The 25,355-nt window shown below is 44.2% G+C and overlaps 1 protein-coding gene and 1 long non-coding RNA gene across 2 annotated transcripts in view; both read left to right on the top strand.

Annotated features, from left to right (window-relative positions):
* Positions 1-23,642, top strand: part of LOC138102847 (sorting nexin-18-like) — an 89,083-nt gene extending 65,441 nt beyond the window's left edge. The window contains exon 2 of the mRNA XM_069000595.1: positions 20,602-23,642. Coding sequence (XP_068856696.1) covers positions 20,602-20,855 — 254 coding nt within the window. The 3' untranslated portion in view covers positions 20,856-23,642. The remainder of the gene's footprint in view (positions 1-20,601) is intronic.
* LOC138102848 (uncharacterized) lies at positions 1,848-8,376 on the top strand. The gene is made up of 2 exons (XR_011147583.1): positions 1,848-3,296; positions 8,045-8,376. It is a non-coding gene; the product is annotated as an uncharacterized lncRNA (long non-coding RNA).
* Positions 23,643-25,355: the final 1,713 nt, after the last annotated feature.

Below are 25,355 nucleotides of genomic sequence, written 5' to 3'. Positions count from 1 at the left end.
TTAGGATTACCGTAGCAGCCACTGCTCGCAAGCACCCTGGCCACCCTCCGCTCACCATGTCCAGCTGTTTCGAGAAGTACCCCACGGGCCTCTTCCATGACCCCAATCGCTGTGTGAGTACTCCTAAAGCTAATCTCTGCCTTTCATGCACATACAATTGAAAGTCTTTTGTCAGGTCTGGCAGACCCAGGGCGGGGGCCTCTTTGAGTGCTTGCTTTAATTCCTGGAAGGCCTTGTGCTGTGTCTTACCCCACTTGAATTCGGGTTCCTTGATTGTTTCGTACAGTGGTTTGGCCATGAGTCCGAAATTCGGAATCCACAGGCGACACCAGCCGACCATTCCTAGGAAAGATCTTAATTCCTGATTATTTCGTGGTACAGGGATTGCACAGATGGCTTGTATGCGATTCACCCTTATTCTCCTGACTCCTTGTGATATTTCACATCCCAGATAAATTACCTTCTGTCGCACCAGCTGCGCTTTTTCCTTGGATACTCGGTATCCTGCCTGACCCAACATGTTTAATAGTTCAATTGTTAACTTTAAGCACAGTCCCCGCTCCTCTGTTCCCAGGAGTATGTCATCCACATATTGTAAAACAACATAAGAAAAAGGAGACTCTTTTACCTTGGTAGTTTTCCATTCCTCTAACTCCTTTGCTAGCTGGTTTCCAAAAATGGTGGGTGAACACTTAAATCCTTGTGGCAACCTGGTCCATGTTAACTGTCGCTTGCGGCGAGTGTCTGGGCTTTCCCATTCAAAGGCGAAAATGTATTGACTCTCGGGGGCCAGTGGAATGCAGAAGAAGGCGTCTTTTAGATCAATCACTGTGAACCACTGAAAATTCTCAGAAATCGATGTTAACAATGTATATGGATTGGCCACCACCGGGTGTATATCTTTGGCAATTGCATTTACTGCTCTCAGGTCCTGCACCAACCTGTATTTCCCATTTGGTTTCCTTACCGGAAAGATTGGAGTATTAAATTCTGATTCGCATTCTTGTAAAATCCCTAATGCTATAAATTGTGTGATCATTGGGGCAATTCTTTTCCTGGCTTCCAAACTAATAGGGTACTGTCGAACTCTTACCGGGTGTGCCCCTTCCTTTAGTTCAATTTTTACAGGAACGGCTACCCTGGATCTGCCCGGGGTCCCTGTTTCCCATACCCACGGGACTACTGCCTGCTCTATTTCCTGGGGTATCTCCTCTGTCTTTGTCTCTTTAATCACAAAAAGTTTTGCCAGATTCCCCTCCGGGATTTCTAGTTTAGCACGCCCTTTCTCGAATATGATTTTTGCATCCAGTGCCGATAATAAATCTCGCCCCAACAAGCATTCCGGGCTGCTTGGCATATATAAAAACTGGTGATCCAATTCTTTGTTTCCAAATTTGATTTCCAGTGGCCGCAAGAATGACCTCTCCACCACCTCCCCTGACACCCCTACTACTTTCACAACTGAATCACTTAACGGTCCTATTTGTTCATTGATTGCAGAGAAAGTGGCTCCTGTATCTACCCTAAATTCCCTGGGCCCCCTGTCAACTTCCAGGACCACTTTTAGATCTTTATCTAGTCAGCTCTGATTTTGATAGTTCCCCATCATAAAGGCTTGAGCAACACCTTGTGGTCCTGGCGCGAAAGGGTTTAACCCATCATTCGCGTTCATTCCCTGATTTATGGGATTCCTTCCTGGAAAGTTACTCATCGGTGTCCCCATCCCCAAATTGAGGGGGCACTCATTCTTCCAATGACCTTCGGCGAAGCATCGGGCGCACTGATTGGGCCCCAATTTACCTCTACCCCTACCCATCATCTGATTCCCTACATTCTGATTCACAAAACCTCTGAAACCACCTCTTCCCATGCCCCCGTTTCCTCTGCCTCGTCCCCTCCCCCGGCCTCTCACATTCATCTGACTTGCCTGTTGTAACACTGCCAACATGCTTGCTTGTTGCTTCTTCACTGCCTCTTTTTCTCTATTATTATACACTTTCCACGCTACTTCAAGCATTTTCTCCAAGTCCCGAGTGTCATTCCCTTCTAGCTTTTGTAGCTTCCTCCTAATATCCTCCTGTGACTGTCCCATAAATATCAAGGCCATTTGTAGTTTTCCTGCCTCTGATTCCACGTCTAAGTCTGTATACCTCCGTGCTATTTCTTTCAGCCTCTCCAAGAACGCAGATGGTGACTCTGCCTTATCCTGTCTTACCGCATACAACTTAGACCAATTTAAAGTCTTTGGGATTCCCCTCTGAATTCCTTCCACCAACAGCTCCTGATAAACCTGCAACCTATGATACTCTTCTGCCAAATTAGGGTTCCATTCTGGATCTTCCCTTGGTACTATTTCATTCACATTCCCTATTCCTTGTAGTGCTGGTGCTTGCAACTGAATCATGTCCCTTGCCCGATTAGACATAGCTTTAAATACCATCTCCTTTTCCGTAGAATCCATTATCGAGTCTAGCAACACCTGTAGGTCATTCCAGTCCGGATTCTGTGTCTTTATTACCATTTTCACCACCCGAGCCACCTTTTCAGGATTTTCTCTATAAGCTCCAGCAGATTGCTTCCAAATTATTAAATCATTGGGGGAAAACGGAACTTTCACTCTGACCCGATCCCCTGTTGGTCCAACTGCTTCTCGCAATGGGGCCATTAGATGTGCTCGAGAAGCGCTTTTTCCCCTGTCCAGACGCCCTCTGCGAGTACGCTGGGAGAGTGGAGTTCGGGATTGTTCCCTCCCTCTCTCCCTGGGTTCGGGAGTTCGGGATCGTTCCCTCTCTCCTTCCTCGGAGTCAGATTCCTCTTCCGAAGAATCTGAGTCCGGGAGGGGGAGGTTGATTGGGTCGGATGGTGATACCAACAAAGACACATCCTCCTCAGGCTCAGAGAACCGTACCCTTCGCTCTTTACAACCCACGCATTCTTCTGGTTCCATTTCTAACACCATCATTCCACATTTCCTCTGCCAATCCTTTTTTCCTATTAGCTGATAGAACAAATCCAAATAGGGTATCTCATCCCACTTCTCATTTTCCCGTAGGTACCGCATCATGGAGGTTATAATTTCAGAATTAATAGTGCCATTCCACGGCCACTGCATCCCCCCAGTTTCATATTCAGGCCATACCTTATTACAATAATCAATCAATTCCCTTTTCCGCAGCTCCCGTCCCAATTTACCCTCCTTCCAATGACTTAGCAAACACCCGAGGGGAGAATCCTCCGGAATATCCTTATCTGAACTTGACAAAGCCCGAAACACCCGCAACGGCATCATTCCAGAGGTATGCAACCACACAATAACACACACACACCTAGTAACACACAGACTAATACCAATACCAATTACCACAATATCCAATTCCCTCCTTGCTTATCTCGTCGCCGCGAGAAGCAAGGGCTGGCTCTGCAAAGCTTTCGCTCTGTCTGACGGCCAGCGCCTAGGCTTTATAATCCAAACCAATGCCCCAACCCTGCGAGTAGAGACTCGTCTTACCGGGCAGGCTACCACCACCGGTTTAAAAGGAATAAAGCACCTTGTGGGCTTACCTCACGGTTGTCCGTCGGACGCGGGGTCGGGCACGGGCTGATGTCTCCCCAGAAATCACCTGGTGCCGGCACGGAGCAGATCACCCCGCGAACCGCCCCTACGACCCCCGGAGTCCTGCCGCGGTCGCCAGAAAACTGTTGCCCACCGACCACAAACACAAACCAACAGAGAGTCAGTTTATGCGGTGCTTTATTCAGGGCCCGGGGACCTGGGGACTAGTGTCCCAAATCAGGCTTCCCAAAGGCCTATCGTTTCACTCAGCTCTTTATACAGTTTCAAACATTGGCACACATACAAGATTTATTCTTCAAAGTAAAACATACATCACAAGGATTAACAATTGATAATCATACCCTACGCCATATCTCTCCATGGTTGTCTAGTCTTAGATAATGCTCAACGAGCTCCTACCACTGAAATCCCCCTTGCATACAACATATATCAACCCAGAACAATTTACTTTTAGACAGGTTCACCATGCCCAGCTAATTCACTAACAGGTTCACCATGCCCAGCTAATTCACTATTCCTAACCTCCCCACCCAGTACATTCTATTCCTGTTTCCCCAGAGAACTATTTCTACACCTGAGGCCTTACAGCCTAGCAGAGCCTTAGCCTTACTACTTCTAAAATCCAATATCCTATCCTTTTTGTAACACTGTGTTCAGCACAAATCCAAAACCCAGCCCCATACCAGCCACTGGGAAGAAAGTTAACTCTACACCAGCCCAAACTAGCATACTGTAGTAAGAGCATACCTTGACCTTCCATTCTACCTGACTGCCTGGTGAGGGGCTGGAGATGGGCAGGGGATGACCCATAGCAGGCAGGGGAACAAGAGAAGTGGAAACAAAAGACACAGAGCAGCAGCTGTGCTGCCCATTCCCTCCCAAATCACTGCCCATAGAGCAAACTCAGACACTGCTGTGCACAATCTCATGTTCCAAATCTGAATTGATGTGTCAGTGCACTGGGGGAAGACTTATAAGAAATGGCTTGTTAAATGGACATGCAAAGGAAAGGAAGATAACATCACTGCTGATAAACTGCATTTTTACTGTTTAATGGTGTTTACTACATGTGTGGATTCTGGCTGACAAGAAGACAAACCTGCTTCTGCAGCAGATAACATGGAGATTGTCCTGAAAGATAGGCAGAGAACTTTCTCTGTTAGCTTGCTGGCTAGTGTCACTGTAAAGACCATAGGAAAACATTTCTTGAAGGCAATGTGTAGGGAGTTCTGTCTGTGAACTGTAGTCATTTGTATGGTGTATTGGGTTTGCGTGGACAGGTTTTGGTAGTGGGTGTTATGAATGGATGATGTGGGTTTAAATAAGTCCCTGCCTTTTGCCCAGGCCTCCAGCAGCAGGCAGTAGCTTTATTGAGGTGGCCAGCACCCCAAAACCCACTCTCATTCATAAGTTCTTTAATAATGGCTGATTAAGTCTATTATAGCGATGCCTTAAGAGGCCTCCTAGACACAGAGACTGGACAGGAGTAAAAGAATAAAATAGGTATTTATTTGAAAGGCCTTCAAAGGTACACCCTGGGAGCCACAGGCTATTGCCAAAAATGGACCCCAAGATGGACAACAGGTCAAGAGTTCTTCACACCTTTATAGGTTTGGTTCATTTGCATATCAGGGTTAATTCTCCAATTAAAGCTTCAGTTCAATGATGTAATTTCCCCTCCGCTGGCCCCCCTTAGAAGCTCTTTGGATTATACTTTTTGGGCCTAGGACGGTCTGGGTGACCTTGGAGAGCAGGCCCGGAAAGGCTTTGTTATGTCTACCTAGCACGAGTGAGCAGAAATTAGCAAGGTACAAGAAACCTCAGTTACACTCTAAGCAGTACAGAATCAGGAAAATATAAAAGTTAAAACCTAGGCATCAATAGAATGAATTATTTATTTAATAGACACAAAACTAACAGACATAAGACTTAAAACATTATTACTACACAGGAATAAGAAAAAAGAGAATAGTATTATACACGCAGGGTTAAAGGTACCTATTAATTTTACTGCTAGAAAAGAAATAATATAACTTAGGATCCAATGTTTCTTACCATCCAATTCCTGATGGAGCACACATCAAAATCCTTTCCCTCAATTCCCAGGAAAGTAACCACGGAATTTGCGTCCAGGCTCTGGGCAGAATTCTCACGCTTTCAGGGCATGTGGGTAGAAGGCTTCTGTCTCTGTGATAATCTGTAGTACTTTTATAGTGTAAAACAGGCCTTTTGGTCTCCTATGTTTTCTCTTTTATCTCTTCCCACATCTGTTCTCCATACCAAGGTGTTGATTCTTGGTTAGGCTTGCAGTCCTTTTGGCACCAGGAGATGATACCTGCTGGGCCTTGCCCACCTGGGTCATCTCTTCTATCTGCACTGGACACCTGTGGTGGGGAGAGGGGCGATATGCCCTGCCACAGCAGGGCAGCTACCAGGGGGGCTTCTGTGAAGAAGCTAGAAGCTTCCCCCATGTCCAGCAGGGCTGATGCCAGCCAGCTCCAGGACAGACCTGCCACTGGCCAAGGCTGAGCCAATCAGTAACAGTCAGGGAAGAAGGAGAGGAGGAGGCACTCCAGGTGCCAGAGCAGAGATTCCCCTGCAGCCCATGGAGGACCCTATGCTGGAGCAGGTGGATGCCTGAAGGAGGCTGTGACCCTGTGGGAAGCCTGTGCTGGAGCATTCTCCTGGCTGGACCTATGACCCTGTGGAGAGGAGCCCACATTGGAGCAGGTTTGTTGTCAGGACTTGTGACCACATGGGGGACCCCCTGCTGGAGCAGTTCTTGAAGAACTGCAGCCCAGGAGAAGGGCCTGTGTTGGAGAAACTTTTGGACAACTGTCTCTTGTTGGAGGGACCTGACGCTGGAGCAGGGGAAAAATATGAGAAGAAAGGAGCAGCAGAAACAATGCGTGATGAAGTGATTGCAACCCCTTTCCCCGTACCCTTGCACTGCTTGAAGGGGAAGGAGGTAGAGAAATTGGGAGTAAAATTAAACCTGGGAAGAAGGGAGGGTTATGATCCACCCCAGAAGGTGAGGGTAACCCAGGTTCTTGTTAATAGGTCGCTTGGGGTGTATTAGAGTGAAATGACACTGAATGACCAGTGTTTCTAAATATATATATATATATATAAAAATATATATATGTAGGGTTTATTTTAGAGCACCTTGGCAGTGAAGGAAAACAGGTCTGTAGCCATCGTGGTTATTATCTATAGTAATATAAAAATATAAAAGCATAAAAATATCACTTCAAAAATGTATAAGGAAAAGAAAGAGAAGGAAAGTACAAGAGTAGAAAGATCTCACCACCCATGGACCTTGCAACAAGACTTGGTTGTTGCAATTTCAATGTCTGTTGGTCAAAGTGACGATCACATTCTTGATCCATCAAGGGTGAAAGAAACCCACAAAACACCAAAGTTCCATGGGTTATATACGCTCAGGTTCAGGTGGGAATGCCCACGTACCTCCCTTGGGGCAGGGAGTTTCACACTGAATGATGCAATGCTGTAGATCATGGGACACTTTGTGAGTTTGATGGTTTATGACACCTCTGAAGATGCCACAGCTGCCTCTCAGGTCAGCACAGCTGAGTCAATTATGGCCCATCAGAAGGGGTGATTACTTTTGGGCTACACGTGAATGTCCTGGTGCTTCCCAGAGGGGAGTGTTCACAGCTGAGCCACTTGTGTAAGGACTGGCATGATAAAAACATTATCCTACCTCGCAGGATTTGCCTCTTATCAGCCTCTTCCCTTATCTTGTTCAACACCCAGCTGTAGCCCGAGGTGGCGGGTGTGCTCGCCCTCTGCACCTGGGCGGTTTGCACATCCTCATCTTGCACCCTGATTGTTCAAGCCATTAGCATTACAGTCCCTCACAGGGAGAGGCAGGGGTGTTTTAAGTTTTGGGTTTATTGGTCATTATCCTGTTCTGATTTTTATTGGTAATAAATTCAATAATTTCCCGAAGTCTGTTTTGCCCATGACAGCAATTGATGGGTGATCTCTCCCTGTCTTTATCTCCACTCAGGAGCCTTTTGTTATAGCTTTTCTCCCCTGTCCAGTGTCGCGGGTTTGGTTTGAAACCGGGCGGAAACACCAATTTAGTGTAGTGGTTTGGTCCAAAATACTCATTACTGTTTATCTTCTGTGAGATAAGAATTAGGAGTGTTATAAATAAAGTATGTAATTCGTGCTATTATATATAAAACTAGAATGTAATCAGACCATGTAGAGACAAAGTTTCAACCCCCCCCCCCCCCCCCCCCCCCCCCACCGGCTTGGCTGAGAGAAAAATTTCACAACACCAAAAGAAGTTCCTCACAATAAGTGAGGATTCCACCTAGGTGGGGTTGGATCTTATCACTGGGACATTTGCACTATGACGACTTGATTACCACCTTCTGGTATCTACATCTCATCTGATAAGGAATCGGACTTTCCGGGAACTAAAAATAACTGTTCCAGGAACCCAAGATGGCCCATCCATCAGCAGAAATGACCCACTCATCACCCAGGATGGACGATTCATCAGACCCAGGAAAGGCTTTGTGCAGCCCAACTCCGGGACAAGAAAACTTCATGAATACAAGAAGAATAGAATTAATTCGGACCTCACCCAAAAACTGTATAAGAAGGGACCAGCCGAAGCAGCAGTCGTGAACTTGGGAGGTCTGGTGCGAGAGATCAGATCTATGCGTGTTCACCCAGCTCCGACCCCGGGCTCGTAGCTGCTTTTCTCGATCGTGGCTTTTGAAACCGATATTTTGGTCGCATAATAAATGTCATTTCTTTATAAATTTTGATTGGGCAATTTTGTTTATCTCATTTTTGGTCACCCCGACGTGATGCGATTTGGGGCATCGCGGACCCCTTTTTCGGTCAGGAGGCGCCCCGCTAATTTTTCTAGTGGCCTGGCCGGACAGGGGATCCCGCGGACCAATCGTATCAACGAACCTAATTTAAAGTAGCACTTCGATCGAGAAAAGGAAATAAAACAAGCTCTCAGGGAACTCGGGGGGGACCCAGGGTGGGATCCCCGGAGCCGCGGCACGGAAATTCACTCATAAAAGTCTACGTGCACGAAGAATCCATGCAGGAAAACGGACCTTAAGTATCGCGTGGTTGAGTGAGGGCGACCGAGCGTGTGTGAGACGTGATATTATCACGAAGCGAGTGTGGACCCCAAGATCGCAGTTCCTCTCTCCCACGAGGGAAGAGGTCGGTCGGGGGGGAAGCGAAAGACACGGAGTAAAAACCTAAATTCTTTTCCACACGTCAAGCCCGAATAAATCGAGAAATTCGGGGGATCGGTCGCAGACGACCAGGGGGAAGGGTACGTCCTTTATCGAGGTCAAAGGACTGGTAAACTCCCTTGTCTCGGACGTATTATAGTCCAGGTAAAAGTCAGAAGTTTGAGAGCTGTTACCGGAGGAAAACCCCCAGGGCGGTCCCCTGCGAGGGCTACTATACCGATAAGAAATTAAATACAAATTCGAAACGGTACCGAATTCAGGAACTTAGAGGACTCTGCGCAAAGTCCAGGTAAGAAGTAATTTTTTTTCTTTAAGATGGAACAGAAAAAGAGTAAAATCCCTAGAAAACCCCAAGAAAAATCAGGGGGTGGGAAGGAACAAGGGATACCTGAAATCCCGAGAGATAGTCCCTAAGCTGGATACCAGAACATCGGGGGGACTTTCCCGAAAGGAGAAATAAACCCAAGGAAAGGAGAAAAAAAGCAAACAATAAAGAGAGGGGTTTAGCCCCCCTTGGAAGCATTGCCCCCCCCAAGCCCAGGCTCCTGTTGCGCCACCGCTCCTGGAGCCCGAGGTCCCGCCTGTCCCGGCTCTCACGGCACAGCCCGCGGCTCCACCGCTTGTCCCAGCGGCGGTGGCTCTGCCGGTAGCCCCGGTGTTCCCACCGCCCCCTCCAGCCCCTGCGGGTCCCGCGGCAGACCAGCATCCCCTTACGGCCTCCCGCCCGTGCCCCTGCTCCGGCCCCGGTGGTGGCCCCAGTCCCGGCGCCCGCCCCTGCCCCCGCTGCGTTGTCTGACACAGCTCCATTGAACCAGGCTGCGGCCCCACGGGCTGCGCCGGGCCAGCCAGCAGCAGAGTTCTGCCGCCGTGGCTGCTGTGGACCCATGCAGAGGGTCCACCCCAGGCTCTGGTGTCCGTCAGAGGAGCTTGTCCCCTTGCCAGTTCCAGCGGCACTTTCCGCTTATCCCCCCCTTCTCCTGGAAGAATCAGCCCCGGAGAAGATCCTCACCTCTCACCTCCTACCTCCCCCCCCCTCGCCTGCACCGTTCCCTTGGCAACGACCGCTTCTGCCGTTTCTCTTAAAGGAGAAGCAAACACCAAAGTTTGAGCAGATCTCAAATATTTAGCACACAAGAAGAAAAAGGGGTTGATTCATGGGAGAAGGATGAAAGATGAGAAAATCTTTCAGGACGTCTAGTACTGTCAGAGGCTTCTCAAACTAAGGTCCAGGAAGCCCTTGATAAAACTAAAAGTCGGACCCTTAAAGCAAGAACTAATTTTTTTGTAGACTCGGGAGCTGAACAAACCACCGTTCAGTGACTGCCGAGTGGATGTACAACAAGCAAAGATACCCCGACGGTGGTCGGAGCAAAAGGGGAATCCTTTAAGGTCACAGTTATTAAAAATGTAGAGTTCAAATGTCAAACCAGGACATGCCTAGGGAATGTTTTGTTGATTGAAGAGGCAGACTACAATTTGTTAAGAAGAGATTGTGGCTTTGGAGGTAAGCTTGATCTTTCAGGAGTCACAGCTTGTAGTGAGCTTATACAAACTAACCATAGAAGATAAAGACAAGGTGAATCCGAAAGTCTAGTATACCAAAGGAGAGGCAGGCAGAATAGAAATGACACTCATTCGTATCGAGATTAAAAGGCCAGAAGATCTGATTAAGGGTTAAACAATATCCTCTCCCCATAAAAGGGAGAAAGGGACTAAAGCAAGTAATAGCTGGGGCTCTGTCCCCCACGGTCCCCTAATCCGTGCACTTTGCTGGGTGGCATCTCCCCCTCAGATACCTGGTGTAGCGTGGTAGACTTGAGGGGTGCCTTTTGGACTTGTACTCTGGCAGAGGAAAGCTGGGATTGTTTCACTTTTCGGTGGGGGGATCCAGGGACCCGCTGGGGGCGGTGGCTCGGGTGAGCCTCCTTGCCTCAGGGGTTTGTGGACTCACCGAGCTTGTTTGGTCGAGCTCTTGAGCAATTGCTCAGCCGGTTTTGTTCAGAGAGCCAGGCTGCCTCAGTGCGTGAATAGCTTGCTGGTAGCTGGACCAGCAGAAAGAGATGTGAGAAAAGCAACTATAAAGTTGTTAAATTTCTTAGGAGACAAGGGGTTAAAAGTCTCCAAATCAAAACCGCAGTTCACTGAACCCGAGGTAGAATGCCTGGGACATTGACTAACGAAAAAAAAGGGGGGGAACTATTTTTACAGACTCCCAAGTATGCATTTGGTGCGGTACACACTTTTGGGAAAATTTGGTGGGAAGAAAGAGGGTTAATTAACACCAGAAGGAGAGGATTAATCCATAGGGAAATAATAAAACATCCTGGAAGCTGTCAGGGAGCCAGAGGCGATTTCAATAGTGCATACAGGAATGCAGTTCCAGACCTGAGGAGCTGATAAAGAAGCAAAAAACCCCACAGCATTATTAAAGGTAAGTATCCCGGAGGTCGAGCAAGGAGAACCCAAAGAATACCCCCGACAACCCCCCAAAAAGGAGATTGAAAACTACCTAAAAATAAGAACAAAACAATGTGAAAAATGAGGTTCACTCTCCTGTGAGAATTTAAAGAGTTTAATATAAAGACAATAAGAGACACATAAAATAAAGCAAAGGGGTGATGGCCGGGTGCCTTGGCGCTCTGCCAAGAGCACCCCTGATGCTAGAGGTGAGTCCTTTTTATACCATTTTTACTGTCTGTTCTTCATTCATATTAAAACTTTTCCTGGAGCTGTTCTGCATGGCCACTCCTTGGTTCCGCCTTTTTAGAGCATGCGTAGTCTTCTGCCTTGTGGTTTTATTTCTCTTGATTCTTGGGGTTGGGCCCGCTAGGTGAGAGTCGATGGTAGGGTGGATCTCTTAATTCTCCAGACAGTCAGGGCTGATTGCAGCTTTGGGCCTCTTCGTCTCTCCGGGCAGAGTGGTGATAACGGCTCTCGGACTCTCCTGGCCCCAGTTCTCCGGGCAGAGTAGCCTTTGGGCCCTTTTCTTCCCTGGACAAAGTGTTGATTAGCAGCTCCTTGGGCCTCATCCTCTGTTCATTTGGAGGTTATCTTACTTGCTCACACTTGCTAACATTCTTGCTAAAAAGAGAGAAAACTACATCCACACAGCAAAAAGCTTTTCTAACATTATATAATATCTACCTTTATACTTTGCGAGAAGCCAATATAATATATGTTTATAACAACAAGAAGAAGGTACGTGGAGGTTACCAGATGGGAGGGAGCTACTGTCAAAGCAATATAGTAGAAAAAAAAAAATTTTTTTTAGATGTAAGAATTTATGAGTTAACCAAGCAGGAGGTACAAGGATGCATGACATGCCAAAAAGTAAACCGGGCTAAATCTCAACGAGCAGTGTTGGGAAGTTGCCCTGCAGACCACCGGCCTTTAAAGAAAATTCAAATAAATTTTACAGAGTTGACTAAAGTGGGGAAGTATAAAAATCTGCTAGTTTAGGAGATAAATTAACACATTGAGTAGAGACTTTCCCAACCCCTAGAGGTACAGCCCAAATCTTATAAAAAAATATTATTAGAAGAAATTATACCCCAATATGGCATGATAGATTATATAGACTCAGATCAGGGGACACATTTTACCTCAAAAATTATTAAGCAATTGGCTGAAGCTCTGAGAATTCAATGGGAGTATCACACTCCTTAGCACCCCCAGAGTTCGAGTCAAGTTGAAAAATAATGAATCAGAGACTAAAAGCTCAATTATTTAAATTAATGCTGGAAACAAAAATGTCATAGGTAAAATGTCTCCCCTTAGCCTTGTTAAATACCCAAACTATGCCGCATTCAGAGACAGGGCTGTCACCTTTCGAAATGTTATACGGGATACCAGTAGGACACCCCGGGATAGAGGATGGACAAATACAACCACACCTATTAGAAATTAACAGGAATCTACAGAGATTGAGAAGGCATGGACTGACGCAGCAATTCAGACAGCGGAGAGAGGCTGGACGCAGCTTCTCGAGTGAAGAAAACAGGACTTCATGAAGAGACACCTGAGTGGAGGATCACTTCTGCCCCAGGGGATTTAAAGATAAAACTCCGCCGGCCCAGCAAATGACTGGGAGGGACCAGATAACTTGTATCGTAATTGCTTGTACATGTTACCCATTTGTCTCTTTTGAGTGTGAATATTGTCACGAGATTCAGGTTACTCATTGCCAAAGGGGCTATAGACTCAGAGACTTGTGTACAAAGTGTTTAGAAGAAGAACTAAACTTGACTAGCAGTGTTTTACAGCTTGCTACAAATTTGAGTATAATATACTTGGATTCTTTAAAGTAGTATCACCTATACAAAAACGAAGTAAGGAGAAAATTGGACTCTTTAGCACAAATTCTGACTGTCGAGTGTCACAGGTTTTAAATAAAGTACCCTGCGGGACTGACACAGTTAAACTCTCTAGGTGGGGCGTGTACAAAAGGCAGTATGCAGCTCGATCTGGCCACAGGATCCCAGGGCAATATTCCTGCTGCCGAGAAGATCATTCACCTCGCCGCTGGTAGCAACCCAGTGGGCGTAGGCACAGGCAGAGGAATGCATCTGTGGGGATTCCTGATGGTTCTGAGCCTAGCCATATGCCAGACAGCTAACCTGGAGCCGGATAGCTGGTCCTACACTGAGGGGGAAAACCTCACCGAGAGGTGTAAGCTGTGTCTGCGAAGCCTCTTAAAGGAACAGGGTACATATCAAGGCCCAGAGGTCTGGGAAATCAGAAAAAAAAGCAAGACCTGTCATATAAACGGCACTCGATTCCAAATATGTAAAACAAATGGGGTAATTTTGTGCTACCCCCAAGTTGCAAGCTCTAAGCATGGGCAGTCAAGGGCACCTCCGATTAAAAGTAGACACCACCTTAATAAATCTAAAAGGGAAACCACACAAAAACCTATTCCAACTTGCAACCAATGTAATCAGACTGTTGGGATAGGAGGAAAAATGAAACCCATTTTTGTGGCCTACTTTCAGGTTAACAATCTGTGCTATGATACCTCTACATTAAACATCTGTATTATAAATGGAAAAACCTACTAGGTGGGACAAAATTTAAAATATCAAGGTAAACTGACCCTGAGCAATGAACCTGTTATACTAGACCACCTTGAAGAAAATGATGACAGGGCATGCTTGCAATATGCTAACATCTTTTGCTTTTCTAAGAACAAAGATGGCATGGACCCAGAAAGCACTATGAAACAGGTAGCATTAGAGCTCAAGAGACAAGAATCAGAAATAAGAAAAAACAGAATAGAACAAGAGAGACTATTGGCATTAAGCAAACAATACGACCTACTAGAAAAGCAGTATAATGATTGGGAATGGCCAGCCCCTAACACTAACTTGTTCATAGACTTAATGCAAGAAGTCGCTACTGAGTTAGGTTTATCCAACTGTTGGATATGTGGGGGGGGGGGGGCTGAAATCAGCAGAAAAATAGCCTTGGAAGGGTGAAGGCTTAGCTCCAGAACAACTTCTAAAAAGAGATAAAAATCACTTCCCAAAGACTACACAGAGGCCTGAAGGTTGGATTCTAAACCAACTAGTAATAGGAATAATTTGCATCAGCAGGGAAGGAAGTGAATATACTGAGGTTGTGGGATACACCCCGTGTATATCCACCCTAGCAATATATATATATTTAAATAATAAAAGTAAAATCTGGCAACCAGAACCCCCTGCAGGATATTGGAGTCAAGAAAGAAAAGCAAATTGTGATTGGAATAGTCAAGTCAACCTTTTGCTGGTACAAGCAATCTGGAGCTAACCCTTACCAATCCTTAGAAGACTTAAAAGAATATTGGAGAGACCATCAGGGACCTCGTAGCTGTAATCAAAAAGGTGGCACATGTTCCAGTCCAAAAATAAAATTCCATCTTACAAGCATCCTGGTGAGAACAATTATTTGATGGTACATGGTGGAAGAAAGCAGCATTTTTCATACTTTGGTCAGCATCCAGGGTGATATTCATACCCTGCATGATACCATGTTTTATTAGATTAATACACTCAGTAGTACAAGGTATGCAAATAGCTGCGATGCCTATGGACCTGGAACTAGCTACTAGAGGATTAGGCAAAAACAATAAAATCTCTAAAATCATGGAATTAAAAGAAGAAGCAAATAGTAAAGCTGCCGAGGTTCTGATAAAGTTTGAAAAGCAGATAAAAGAGGAAAAGCTAGAGTTACAAGAGAAACTAAATAGCTATGACTAAAAGGAATTCTTTTGTTTGAATATTCATACCTTTATATTTGTAGTAAGCATTTGATGATAGTGTTTCTATTTTTTTGTAACAAAAGGTAGCACGAATTAATGTTTCCATATAAAAAGGGCGGGAATTGTTATAAATAAAGTATGTAATTTGTGCTATTATATATAAAACTAGAATGTAATCAGACCATGTAGAGACAAAGTTTCAAAACTCCCCCCCACCGGCTTGGCTGAGAAAAAATTTCACAACACCAAAAGAAGTTCCCCACAATAAGTCAGGATTCCACCTAGGTGGGTGTAGTGGTTTGGTCTAAAATACTCATTACTGTTTATCTTCTGTGAGATAAGAATTAGGAGAAATGCAAAGCAGGCACCAACTTGAAAGAATATAAAGAAGTTTATTAACAGACCTAAAAGAAGAAAAGAAAAAAAAATTATACCACCTACAGAACTCTCCTCCTCCCCCCACCTTCCTCCCTTCTCCCACTGACAATGTAAAGACAACCCTTAAGATGTTCAGTCTGTTTACCACTTCCATAATAACCTTGTTCAGTCCATTTAGAAAGAGAAGTCTCTTTTTGCTCGTGCTATGAAAACATTATCACACCGAGACAGCCACCCACTTCCAAATATTGTTCAGTCCATTTAGGAAGAGGAGTCTCTCTGCTCGCAATGTGAGTCCCTTCCCCCGAATTGCAGCTTTTCCCGCAACTGCTTTCGAGGGTCGACTCTTGAAGTTTTTTGGGGTACAATTTTAAGGTTGAGCCGTTCAGAAACAAAAAACAGAGGCCTTTCTCCTTCCTTGGGAGCAAAGGGTCTTCCTCATCTTCATCGTTAGGACTATCTCTGGGAGCATCTCTAGGAACTGACGTTTTCTCCTTTCCCATTTGGAGCAAAAGTCCTCATCTGGTTCATCTGGTTCATCTCTCTCTGTCCAAACTTCTCATGAAATTACAGCTGCGTCAGCATCTGCCTATTGCTTATGAGTTGAACACTCCACCCCCCACATCTTCATGAAATTACAATGGGATACTCTGATATATCATAGCTTCACAACAGACTTTCAGCTTTAATCATCTCCTCTCTCTCTTCCCTCAGGTTTTTAGCTCTTCACAGCAATAAAAGGGTTAATCTCACCTCGGCCTTGCAGCTGGAATGTGGCTTATCGCTGTTGGTCACCTGACCTCTGCTGGACAGAGGTGCCGCTTTGCTGAAATCTTGGCTGCAGTGGAGAGGGGGGGGTTCCGAGCCGCTCTGGCTGCCCATGGCAAGGCAGTGGGGGGGGGGGGGGGGGGGTTCCACGTCTGGAACAGGCCCATGGCACCAGGATGGCTGTGGCCCGGCCTGGCCCAAGCAGGGCCTGGCCGGGCCTGCTGGCCCCTGCACTGGGCCTGCAGCCACCTGTCCCAGCGCCGGAAACGAGAGAGAGCTTGGGGGGGAGTTTGTCTATTCTTAAGTGTGGATCACAGAGGCGGTCACAACTTTAAGTGGCTTAAAGAATTGTCCATATTCAAACTGGCCAGCTGATAGGTTCTATCAGGTCCCAGAGGAAGCTGTAAGCACCCCTCAGCAAGGACATCCCTTCCTGGACTATCCTTGCTAACTTATGACATTCGGATTGGATCTTATCACCGGGACATTTGCACTATGACGACTTGATTACCACCTTCTGGTATCTACATCTCATCTGATAAGGAATCGGACATTCCGGGAACTAAAAATAACTGTTCCAGGAACCCAAGATGGCCCATCCATCAGCAGAAATGACCCACTCATCACCCAGGATGGACGATTCATCAGACCCAGGAAAGGCTTTGTGCAGCCCAACTCCGGGACAAGAAAACTTCATGAATACGAGAAGAATAGAATTAATTTGGACTTTACCCAAAAACTGTATAAGAAGGGACCAGCCGAAGCAGCAGTCGTGAACTTGGGAGGTCTGGTGCGATAGAGATCAGATCTATGCGTGTTCACCCAGCTCCGACCCCGGGCTCGTAGCTGCTTTTCTCGATCGTGGCTTTTGAAACCGATATTTTGGTCGCATAATAAATGTCATTTCTTTATAAATTTTGATTGGGCAATTTTGTTTATCTCAGGAGAAATGCAAAGCAGGCACCAACTTGAAAGAATATAAAGAAGTTTATTAACAGACCTAAAAGAAGGGGAAAAAAAATTACACCACCTTCAGAACTCTCCTCCTCCTCCCCCCACCTTCCTCCCTTCTCCCACTGACAATGTAAAAAGACAACTCTTAAGATGTTCAGTCTGTTTACCACTTCCATAATAACCTTGTTCAGTCCATTTAGAAAGAGAAGTCTCTTTTTGCTCGTGCTATGAAAACATTACCACAACGAGACAGCCACCCACTTCCAAATATTGTTCAGTCCATTCAGGAAGAGGAGTCTCTCTGCTTACGATGTGAGTCCCTTCCCCCGACTTGCAGCTTTTCCCGCAACTGCTTTCGGGGGTCCACTCTTGAAGTTTTTTGGGGTCCACTTTTAAGGTTGAGCTGTTCAGAAACAAAAACAGAGGCCCTTCTCCTTCCCTGGGAGCAAAGGGTCTTCCTCATCTTCATCATAAGGACTATCTCTGGGAGCATCTCTAGGAACTGAGGTTTTCTCCTTTCCCATTTGGAGCAAAAGTCCTCATCTGGTTCATCTGGTTCATCTCTCTCTGTCCAAACTTCTCATGAAATTACAGCTGCATCAGCATCTGCCTATCTCAGCGCAGGTGCTTCTGCTTACGAGTTGAACACTCCACCCCCCATATCTTCATGAAGTTACAACGGGATACTCTGATATATCATAGCTTCACAACAGACTTTCAGCTTTAAGCATCTCCTCTCTCTCTTCCCTCAGGTTTTCAGCTCTTCACAGCACTAAAAGGGTTCATCTCACCTCGGCCTTGCAGCTGGAATGTTGCTTATCACTGTCGGTCACATGACCTCTTCCGGACAGAAGTGCAGCTTCAGCTGAATCTTGGCCCCAGTGGAAAGGGGGGAAACCGAGCCACTCCGGCTGCCCACAGCCTTTCTGTATCAGGGGGGTTCCGCGGGGGGATCAGGGCCCATCGGCTCCAGGATGGCCGTGGCCCGGCCCGGCCTGGCCCAAGCAGGGCCTTGGCTGGGCCCTCTGGCCCCCGTGCCGGGCCCGCAGCCACCTGTCCCAACACCGGAAATGAGACAGAGAGTCTGCCTCAGGGTTTCTATTCTTAAGTGTGCATTACAGCGGCAGTCACAACTTTAAGTGGCTTAAAGAATTGTCCATATTCAAACTGGCCAGCTGATAGGTTCTATCAGGTCCCAGAGGAAACTGTAAGCACCCCTCAGCAAGGACATCCCTTCCTGGACTATGCTTGCTAACTTATGACATCCCGCTTAGGAGGGGAATGATAGGGCAGCTTTGGTGGGCATCTGGCATCCAGTCAGGGTCAACCCTCCATGTTTGTTAAGAAATGTAATATGAAAGGAGAAAATTAGTTAAGGCATTACAAATAGTTGAAGGAACAAGTAACTTAAGTGTGATCATAAAGGTTGGGAAAAATGCCATATTACTAACATTTTGTGAGAAGGTAAAAGCGTTATTGGTCTGACTAGTTTCAGTTATATGAATAAAATATGTATATAATATTTAAGGCAAAGAAGTTGCTCTTATGGGAAATTGAAACGAATAAATGTCTAAGACTCATCTTGGTATTATTTGTCACTAGATGAGTCTGCTTTAGGTGAGTCTAGTTTGGGTGATATTTTGGTTTTGAAGATGTATATGCTTTAATTAGCTATTTGGACAAGGAAGACTGTCAGTTCTTTTGCTCTGTGTTTCTTCTAGCTCTTACAAACTTGTGTTAGCTCTACCCAGATCTCTACAACTTTGAAATAAACTTTTAGATTATCTAGTAATCAATAATTAATTTTGGGATATCTGCTGTATAAAAGCAGAATGGTGTATTAGCAAGATTTTGTGTATTCAGATCTCCTTTTTATATTTCACAAAAATTGTGAAATGTGATGTTTCACAAAGTCCAATTTCTGAATGAGGCTATTTTTCTGGTGTTTATGTAGGCTTAAATTGATCTGATTAGTTCTCTAATGCTTTCATGTTTTTCCAGTGCTGGTATACTGTATTCAGTTTGCATGGCCTGGTTTTTGGTAGCAGGGGGGCCACAGAGGTGGCTTCTGTGAGAAGCTGCTAGAAGCTTCCACCATGTCCAGCAGAGCCAGTCTCTGATGGCTCTGAAGATGGACATACCACTGGCCAAGGCTGAGCCAATTAGAAATGGTGGTAATGCCTCTGTGATAACATATTTAAGAAGAAAATCAAAACAAAGGTTGTGGCGCAGTTTTAATTTTCAGCCAGAGAAGAGCAGAGTGAAAATATGTGAGACAACTCTGCAGACACCAAGGTCAGTGAAGAAGGAGGGAGAGGAGGTGCTCCAGGCGCCAGAGCCAAGATGCCTCTGCAGGCTGTGGCGAGGACCATGGTGAAGCAGGCTGTCCCCCTGCAGCCCATGGAGGTCCACGAGGAATGCAGAGATCTACCTGCAGCCCGTAGGGGAGGAGCCCACATCAGAGCAGGTGGATGCCTGGAGAAGGCTGTGATCTTGTGGGAGCCCCGTGGAGAGAGGGGCCCTGCTCCCAGGCTGGAGCATCCTGTCCTTGAAGAATTGCATCCTGTGGAAGTATGACCCACGCTGCAGCAGTTTTGGGAGGAATGTTTGCCCATGGGAGGGACTCACATTGCAGCAGGTCGCAGGTAGCTGCTGCTTGTGAGATTGGACCCACGCTGGAGAAGTTCACGGAGAACTGTTTCCCGTGGGAGGGACCCCACAGTGCAGCAGGGGAAGGACTCCTCTCCCTGAGCAGCGGAAGAAAACCTCGGGTGATGAACTGATCGTAACCCCCATTCCCTGCCTCAGTGCGCTACTGGGGTAGGCAGTAGAGCTGGGGAGGGGGGAGGGGTGATGGGAAGGTATTTTTAAGGGCTTATTTTACTTATCATTATCCTGCTCTGACTTTGTTAGTAATAAATTCACCTTATATCTCTAAGTGGAGCCTGTTTTGCCCATGATGGTATTTAATGAATGATCTCTCTCCTGGTCCTTATCTCTACTCAGGAACTCTTCTTTAAATTTTCTCTCCTCTGTCCAGCTGCAGAGGGGTGTGAGTGAGTGGTTTTCGTGGGTGCATGGCATCTGGCCAGCATCAACCCATGACATATATTTATCAGATATTGTCTGAAGAATACCATCAGATTTTTAAGATTGTGAAACAGGCATGTTTTACTAATTTTTGCAAGCTAGCACCTTAAAGTATTTTTTTAACAAGATTCACTGTTCTGTGATTTTTGATCTGAAAAAGCTTCAATTTTATTCCTTTTCATTTATATATATATATATATATATATATGCACACATATAAATATATTTAGAATGAGCCTTCTATAAATCCGTGTTGTTGCTTTTAAATCACTTGTTAAAGTACGGGAGTTGAGTCTACATTGTCCTCACAGTTCAACTATTTTGTTTTGTTCTTTACACAGGAGCCCTCACCAAAGTAAAGGAGAGTAAGCGACATGTGGAAGAGGGGAAGATGGAACTCCCAAAAGCTGAGGGCATTCAAGAACGCTGTAACATTATTTCTTTTGCAACCCTAGCAGAAATTAATCATTTCCACAAAATTCGTGTGAGGGACTTTAAATCACAGATGCAGCATTTCTTGCAACAGCAAATACTCTTTTTTCAAAAAGTGACACAAAAGCTAGAGGAGGCTCTTCACAAGTATGACAGTGTTTAATCTCTGATTTGCAGGCTTTCCTCAGTATGAATGTGACTCAACAAGCAGAGCAAACATTGCTGCTGCTGAAAAACTGTTTCCAGTGGTAGATTGTGGTACAAGGATGGTTTTGTGTTCACCTGGAATCCTCATTTAATCTCTGATTATGTAGAAAGGAAACAGTTATAGGGCTATGGAGTAGAAACAGTACCAAGCATTGTAACCAAGTTATACTGTGTATGCCTATACTACCATTGTAACTTTTTAAAAATAATGAGTATACTATTTGCCTTATTGCTTTTTGAAATATGGTATCTTAGTGCATACTTTGTAGACCTCAAAACCCTTTGGATCTTTAAAGAAGTTGGCTAGCTAAAAGCCAGCTTCAAATGCCTTTTTACTTTCCTAGATTTGGATTTCTTATATTAAAGTGATTCTTTGTTTACAGATTCCTAGTAAAGCAGCCACATGATTCTGTGCCTTTAGACTCTATTTTTCCTTTTCTAATAAGTCACATTTTTATGATTGAATGAATGAAGGATTGATGCCTATAACAGGAAATTATTATGAAACTGATTATTGACTGGAAAAAAATCATCTCCTATCCAGTTTGCACAGCAAGTACTGTCTTATGACAAATGTTATCTCAAAAAGGAGAATTTAAATGTATTCACACTTTTCCTGAAAATGGCAACTACTTGTTACATGGACTACTGTTGTCCCAAAACAGGTTCTATCACCTGGTGTGCAAAAAGCCAATCTACACACAGTTGAGGTATTTGATTTATTCACAGTTCTGTACAGAAAGGGGCACTGGAAGGCAAATCCACAAAGCCAGCAGCATGACTATCAAAATTTTTCACTTTTATACATTTTAGCATACAAAGGCATCAGTGTTCATTGGCTACAAGTTACATAGTTTTCTCATTAATTAGTATTCTACTTTCTATTGGTTAAATTATTCTCTCACTTCTTATGCTAATTAGTCCGTATGCTCAGTCTTCTTCTTTTGAGTTGGTGGGTTTCTTGGGTTGGTGGCTGTGAGTCAGTGGTCGCGATCTCCCCCTGCTGGAATTAACCTTCTACCCAAATTAGCACTTTAGATTGATGGTTGGCCTTGTTTGTTCCTTCTTCTGGCCTTATCTTGGTTGTTTCACCAAGTGTCCTTGGCTAGCTGGTTTCAGCATTCCGTTATGTCTGGTTTCACTTAATATATCACTTCAAGTTTCTTTTTTTTCTGTTCTTTCTCTATAGCTGCAGTTACTGAAGCTTATTAAAGCTGCAATTACTGACACGTTAAACATAATTTATCTATTTGGAAGCCCAGTGGTACATCACTAGGAAGTTAAGCACATATACAAAAATACACCACTAAATCCCCTTTCAGAAATGAATATTACAGTGAGGTTGGTTTTGGTTTTTTAAAATTATTTTTGTATAAAACATTACGGCAAGTGGAAATTTAAAGAGCTAACATAATAAAAATGAAATTTATTAAGATTATATGAATACAAGCTGTATGGCTAGAACATTTTTTATTTTTGAACTGATCTGGTCCTTGTTGATTGCTGATTTAGTTTATCTTCAGACTTGCATCTCTATTTCCAGTTGTCTGATTTGAGACTCCACTGTGATTCATTAGTTTACTAATTACAAATTTTCAGGGATGTTCAGTAATATAAATGATCTGAAATAAGTTTTGGCTGAACTGACTTGGAAAATAGGTTGCATTTTTATATTTATAAACATCAAGAATTAACAGTTGTCTTAATTTTTGAATAAATATTTTTGACAGGCAGAGTGCATTTATATATATGTAAACGTCTTTTAAAGAGTTTTCTGGATTATTTCCCTTGAATTAAGTCTGAAGTCTGTGTTTATAACTTATTGGTTTCCTTCTTATAGGTCAGTATGAAAGAGGGTTTTTATTTATCCTACCTTTTTTCTCCTAAATAAAAATAACAAAACATTCCAAGGAAGCAAAATGTTTACTTTTTTTTTTGTTTTAATTATATTAATCAGAGTTAGATTAAACAAGCGAAAGCCTGGAAAAGGAAGTTAAGCAATAGTTACATTCAAGTGCAAACCATTCCTCACCTATGCAGCAGAAATGTACTGTTCTTTTGCTCAATCATGAGTTTCTGTAGCTTAACCTCACACCTCTGTTTTACAGGAATAAATGTAGTAATGTAGTTTTGGTTTTAAGATTCATCCCTAGATGCTTGATGATTGCTATTTTGATCATGTTTTATTTGGCTATTATGTACCCAAAGAAGTAAAATACAGAATAATGGAGAGGAAAAAACCCATTATGTGTAAAAGAAAGGACAATCACTGAGGAAAGATTCCATTTCCAGATTAAGTGCTGCAAACAAGGTTGACAATATAAGGACCATAGTCATAGGGCTGACTTGCTCTTTATTGTCCTCATGGTGTTTTGTTCTACATTCAAAACTCACCACTTCCCATAACACCTCTTCCCAGCAGTACTCCAGCTTCCATTATGGTGTTCAATTACAAGAGATAGTGATGAGCTAGGTTTGAGCTGAGTTCCATGGCTTGTATTTGCTTAAGCCAGATACTGTCTTATTAAATGTCTTTGCAGTAATTAGATCAAACTACAATCAAGTTAATTCTACATGGAGGTATTAAGACCTGTTCAAAAACTGATCTTGTTCCAGTTGAAGTATTCTAGGAGGTTAGTATTAATGATATATACATGTCCAGGGGAAAATTAAGCTGTGATATGTATACATGCAACATTATCGGATACATACAGTTTTCCCAAATAAACTGTCATGGCCTTCACTTTACTTTCTCATTTGTGAATTTTTGGCATGGGGGGGAGAGTGGGGGTGCTAATTGGTTAAACTTGATGTACAAACAAACCTTGACTGGAATCCTGGATCTGAATTGTTTCAGACTTTAGAAAGGTTCAAATCTGCATCCATGTTAGCATCTTCCTTTTTTCCTCACTCATTATAGAGCTGAACTGACATAGGGAGCCTAAATTCCATTAATCCTCACTGCACTATGCAAGCATGTTGTGGTTTAGGAATGGTATTCCTCAATTTAGTGTTCTCACTGAAACACTCCGAACTACACTGCTCGCTCACTCACTCCCCTGTCCCCCTGCTCTTGCGGCAGGCTGGAGAGGAGAATTGGAGGCACAAAAAGGTAAAGATCACCAGTTGACATAAGAAAAGCATACTGGAAACAGCAATGAGATAAGAAAACAAAGAGTAACAACAACAATACTAATAGCAGAGTGTACAAGATAGGTGAACAATTCACACACGAGTGCTCACCACATGGAAACCAGCAACACCCCCACTGCTCCCGCCACACTACCCAACTAGAAGGGACTGTTATGGATCTAGTGAGAACTTTAGACAAGCCCTGCCTTAGGCTCAGATTTTTGGCAGCAGCTGTACTTAGGTGACCCACACCTAAATCGTTCTGGCTCGCAAGTTCTTAAGAATAGCAGATTAGGTCTATTATAAAATGAATTATTTATTGAATAGAGAGAAGGTAACAGACAAAAGGCCTTAAACAGAGTTACTCACTACACAGTATAAACCAAAAAACTAGTAGTAGATTACATAAAACAGTGCACGACACAAAGGTACCTATATTATAGCTAGCAAAGAAATAGTATAGATTAGAAGACAATGTAACTTACTGTAAGAAGCCAGAGGTCGGAAGCCGCGGCGGTACGGGGAGCTCGGATCCCCGGCGGGGGGAGAAGCAGAAACAGCAGCCAATATGGTTGAAAACTAAACTCCGATTTATTAGCAGTCTCGAGGCACTTAAATAGTATACCAGCTTATTAGCTTCTAAGGGGCTTACTTATCAGGATATTTTTCTATTTCTACACAATCAGGCTACATTGGCAGTCTTCCACAATCTTGTTATGTTCAAAGGAATCTTGCCCTTGCCTCCCTTATACTCCTAGATATCGCACCTGCAAGTACGGTACTCCCTGAAATTTCTCAGGCTGGAACTGTTTTGCTTTTCACAGAGACTTTCCCACAGAAAGTGTCTCACGCACTCAGGCCCAAAAATCCTTCAGCTTAATAGCTTGCACAGCTCCTTTATTGATCCCAATAAATCCATTCTCCAACAAATTCCCCGTTTTTCTTTTGTGCAAGCAAAGCTGGAGGGATCACAGATGTAGGCTTTACATATTGTCTATTGCAAGTATCGGGAGGCAAGGTGAACACACTGCCAGTTCTACAGTAATCAAATACTATACAAATAAAACTAGTTATAATTTTAAACTTAACAACTTTAACTATCCCTTTTAAACTTAACAACTTTAACTATCCCTCTAAGTTGAGGCCGTCTTTTTCTATAATCATATAATTAATTGATGTAACTTACTTATCTATTAGTGGAATGGGAAAAGGTAGTTAGGAAGAATTTAGCAGCATAAGTCTTTAAGCCTTTCACAGCCGTGGCTGTGGGCTAATAGCAGCAAATCAAAGGTTACTTAACTTGATATTACTACAAGACTAACAT

This window comes from Aphelocoma coerulescens (assembly GCF_041296385.1).
Source record: "Aphelocoma coerulescens isolate FSJ_1873_10779 chromosome W unlocalized genomic scaffold, UR_Acoe_1.0 ChrW_unloc_scaf_2, whole genome shotgun sequence".
Classification (NCBI taxonomy): domain Eukaryota; kingdom Metazoa; phylum Chordata; class Aves; order Passeriformes; family Corvidae; genus Aphelocoma; species Aphelocoma coerulescens.
The sequence above is the reverse complement of the archived record's forward strand: the minus strand, read 5'-3'. Positions and strand labels throughout refer to the sequence as shown.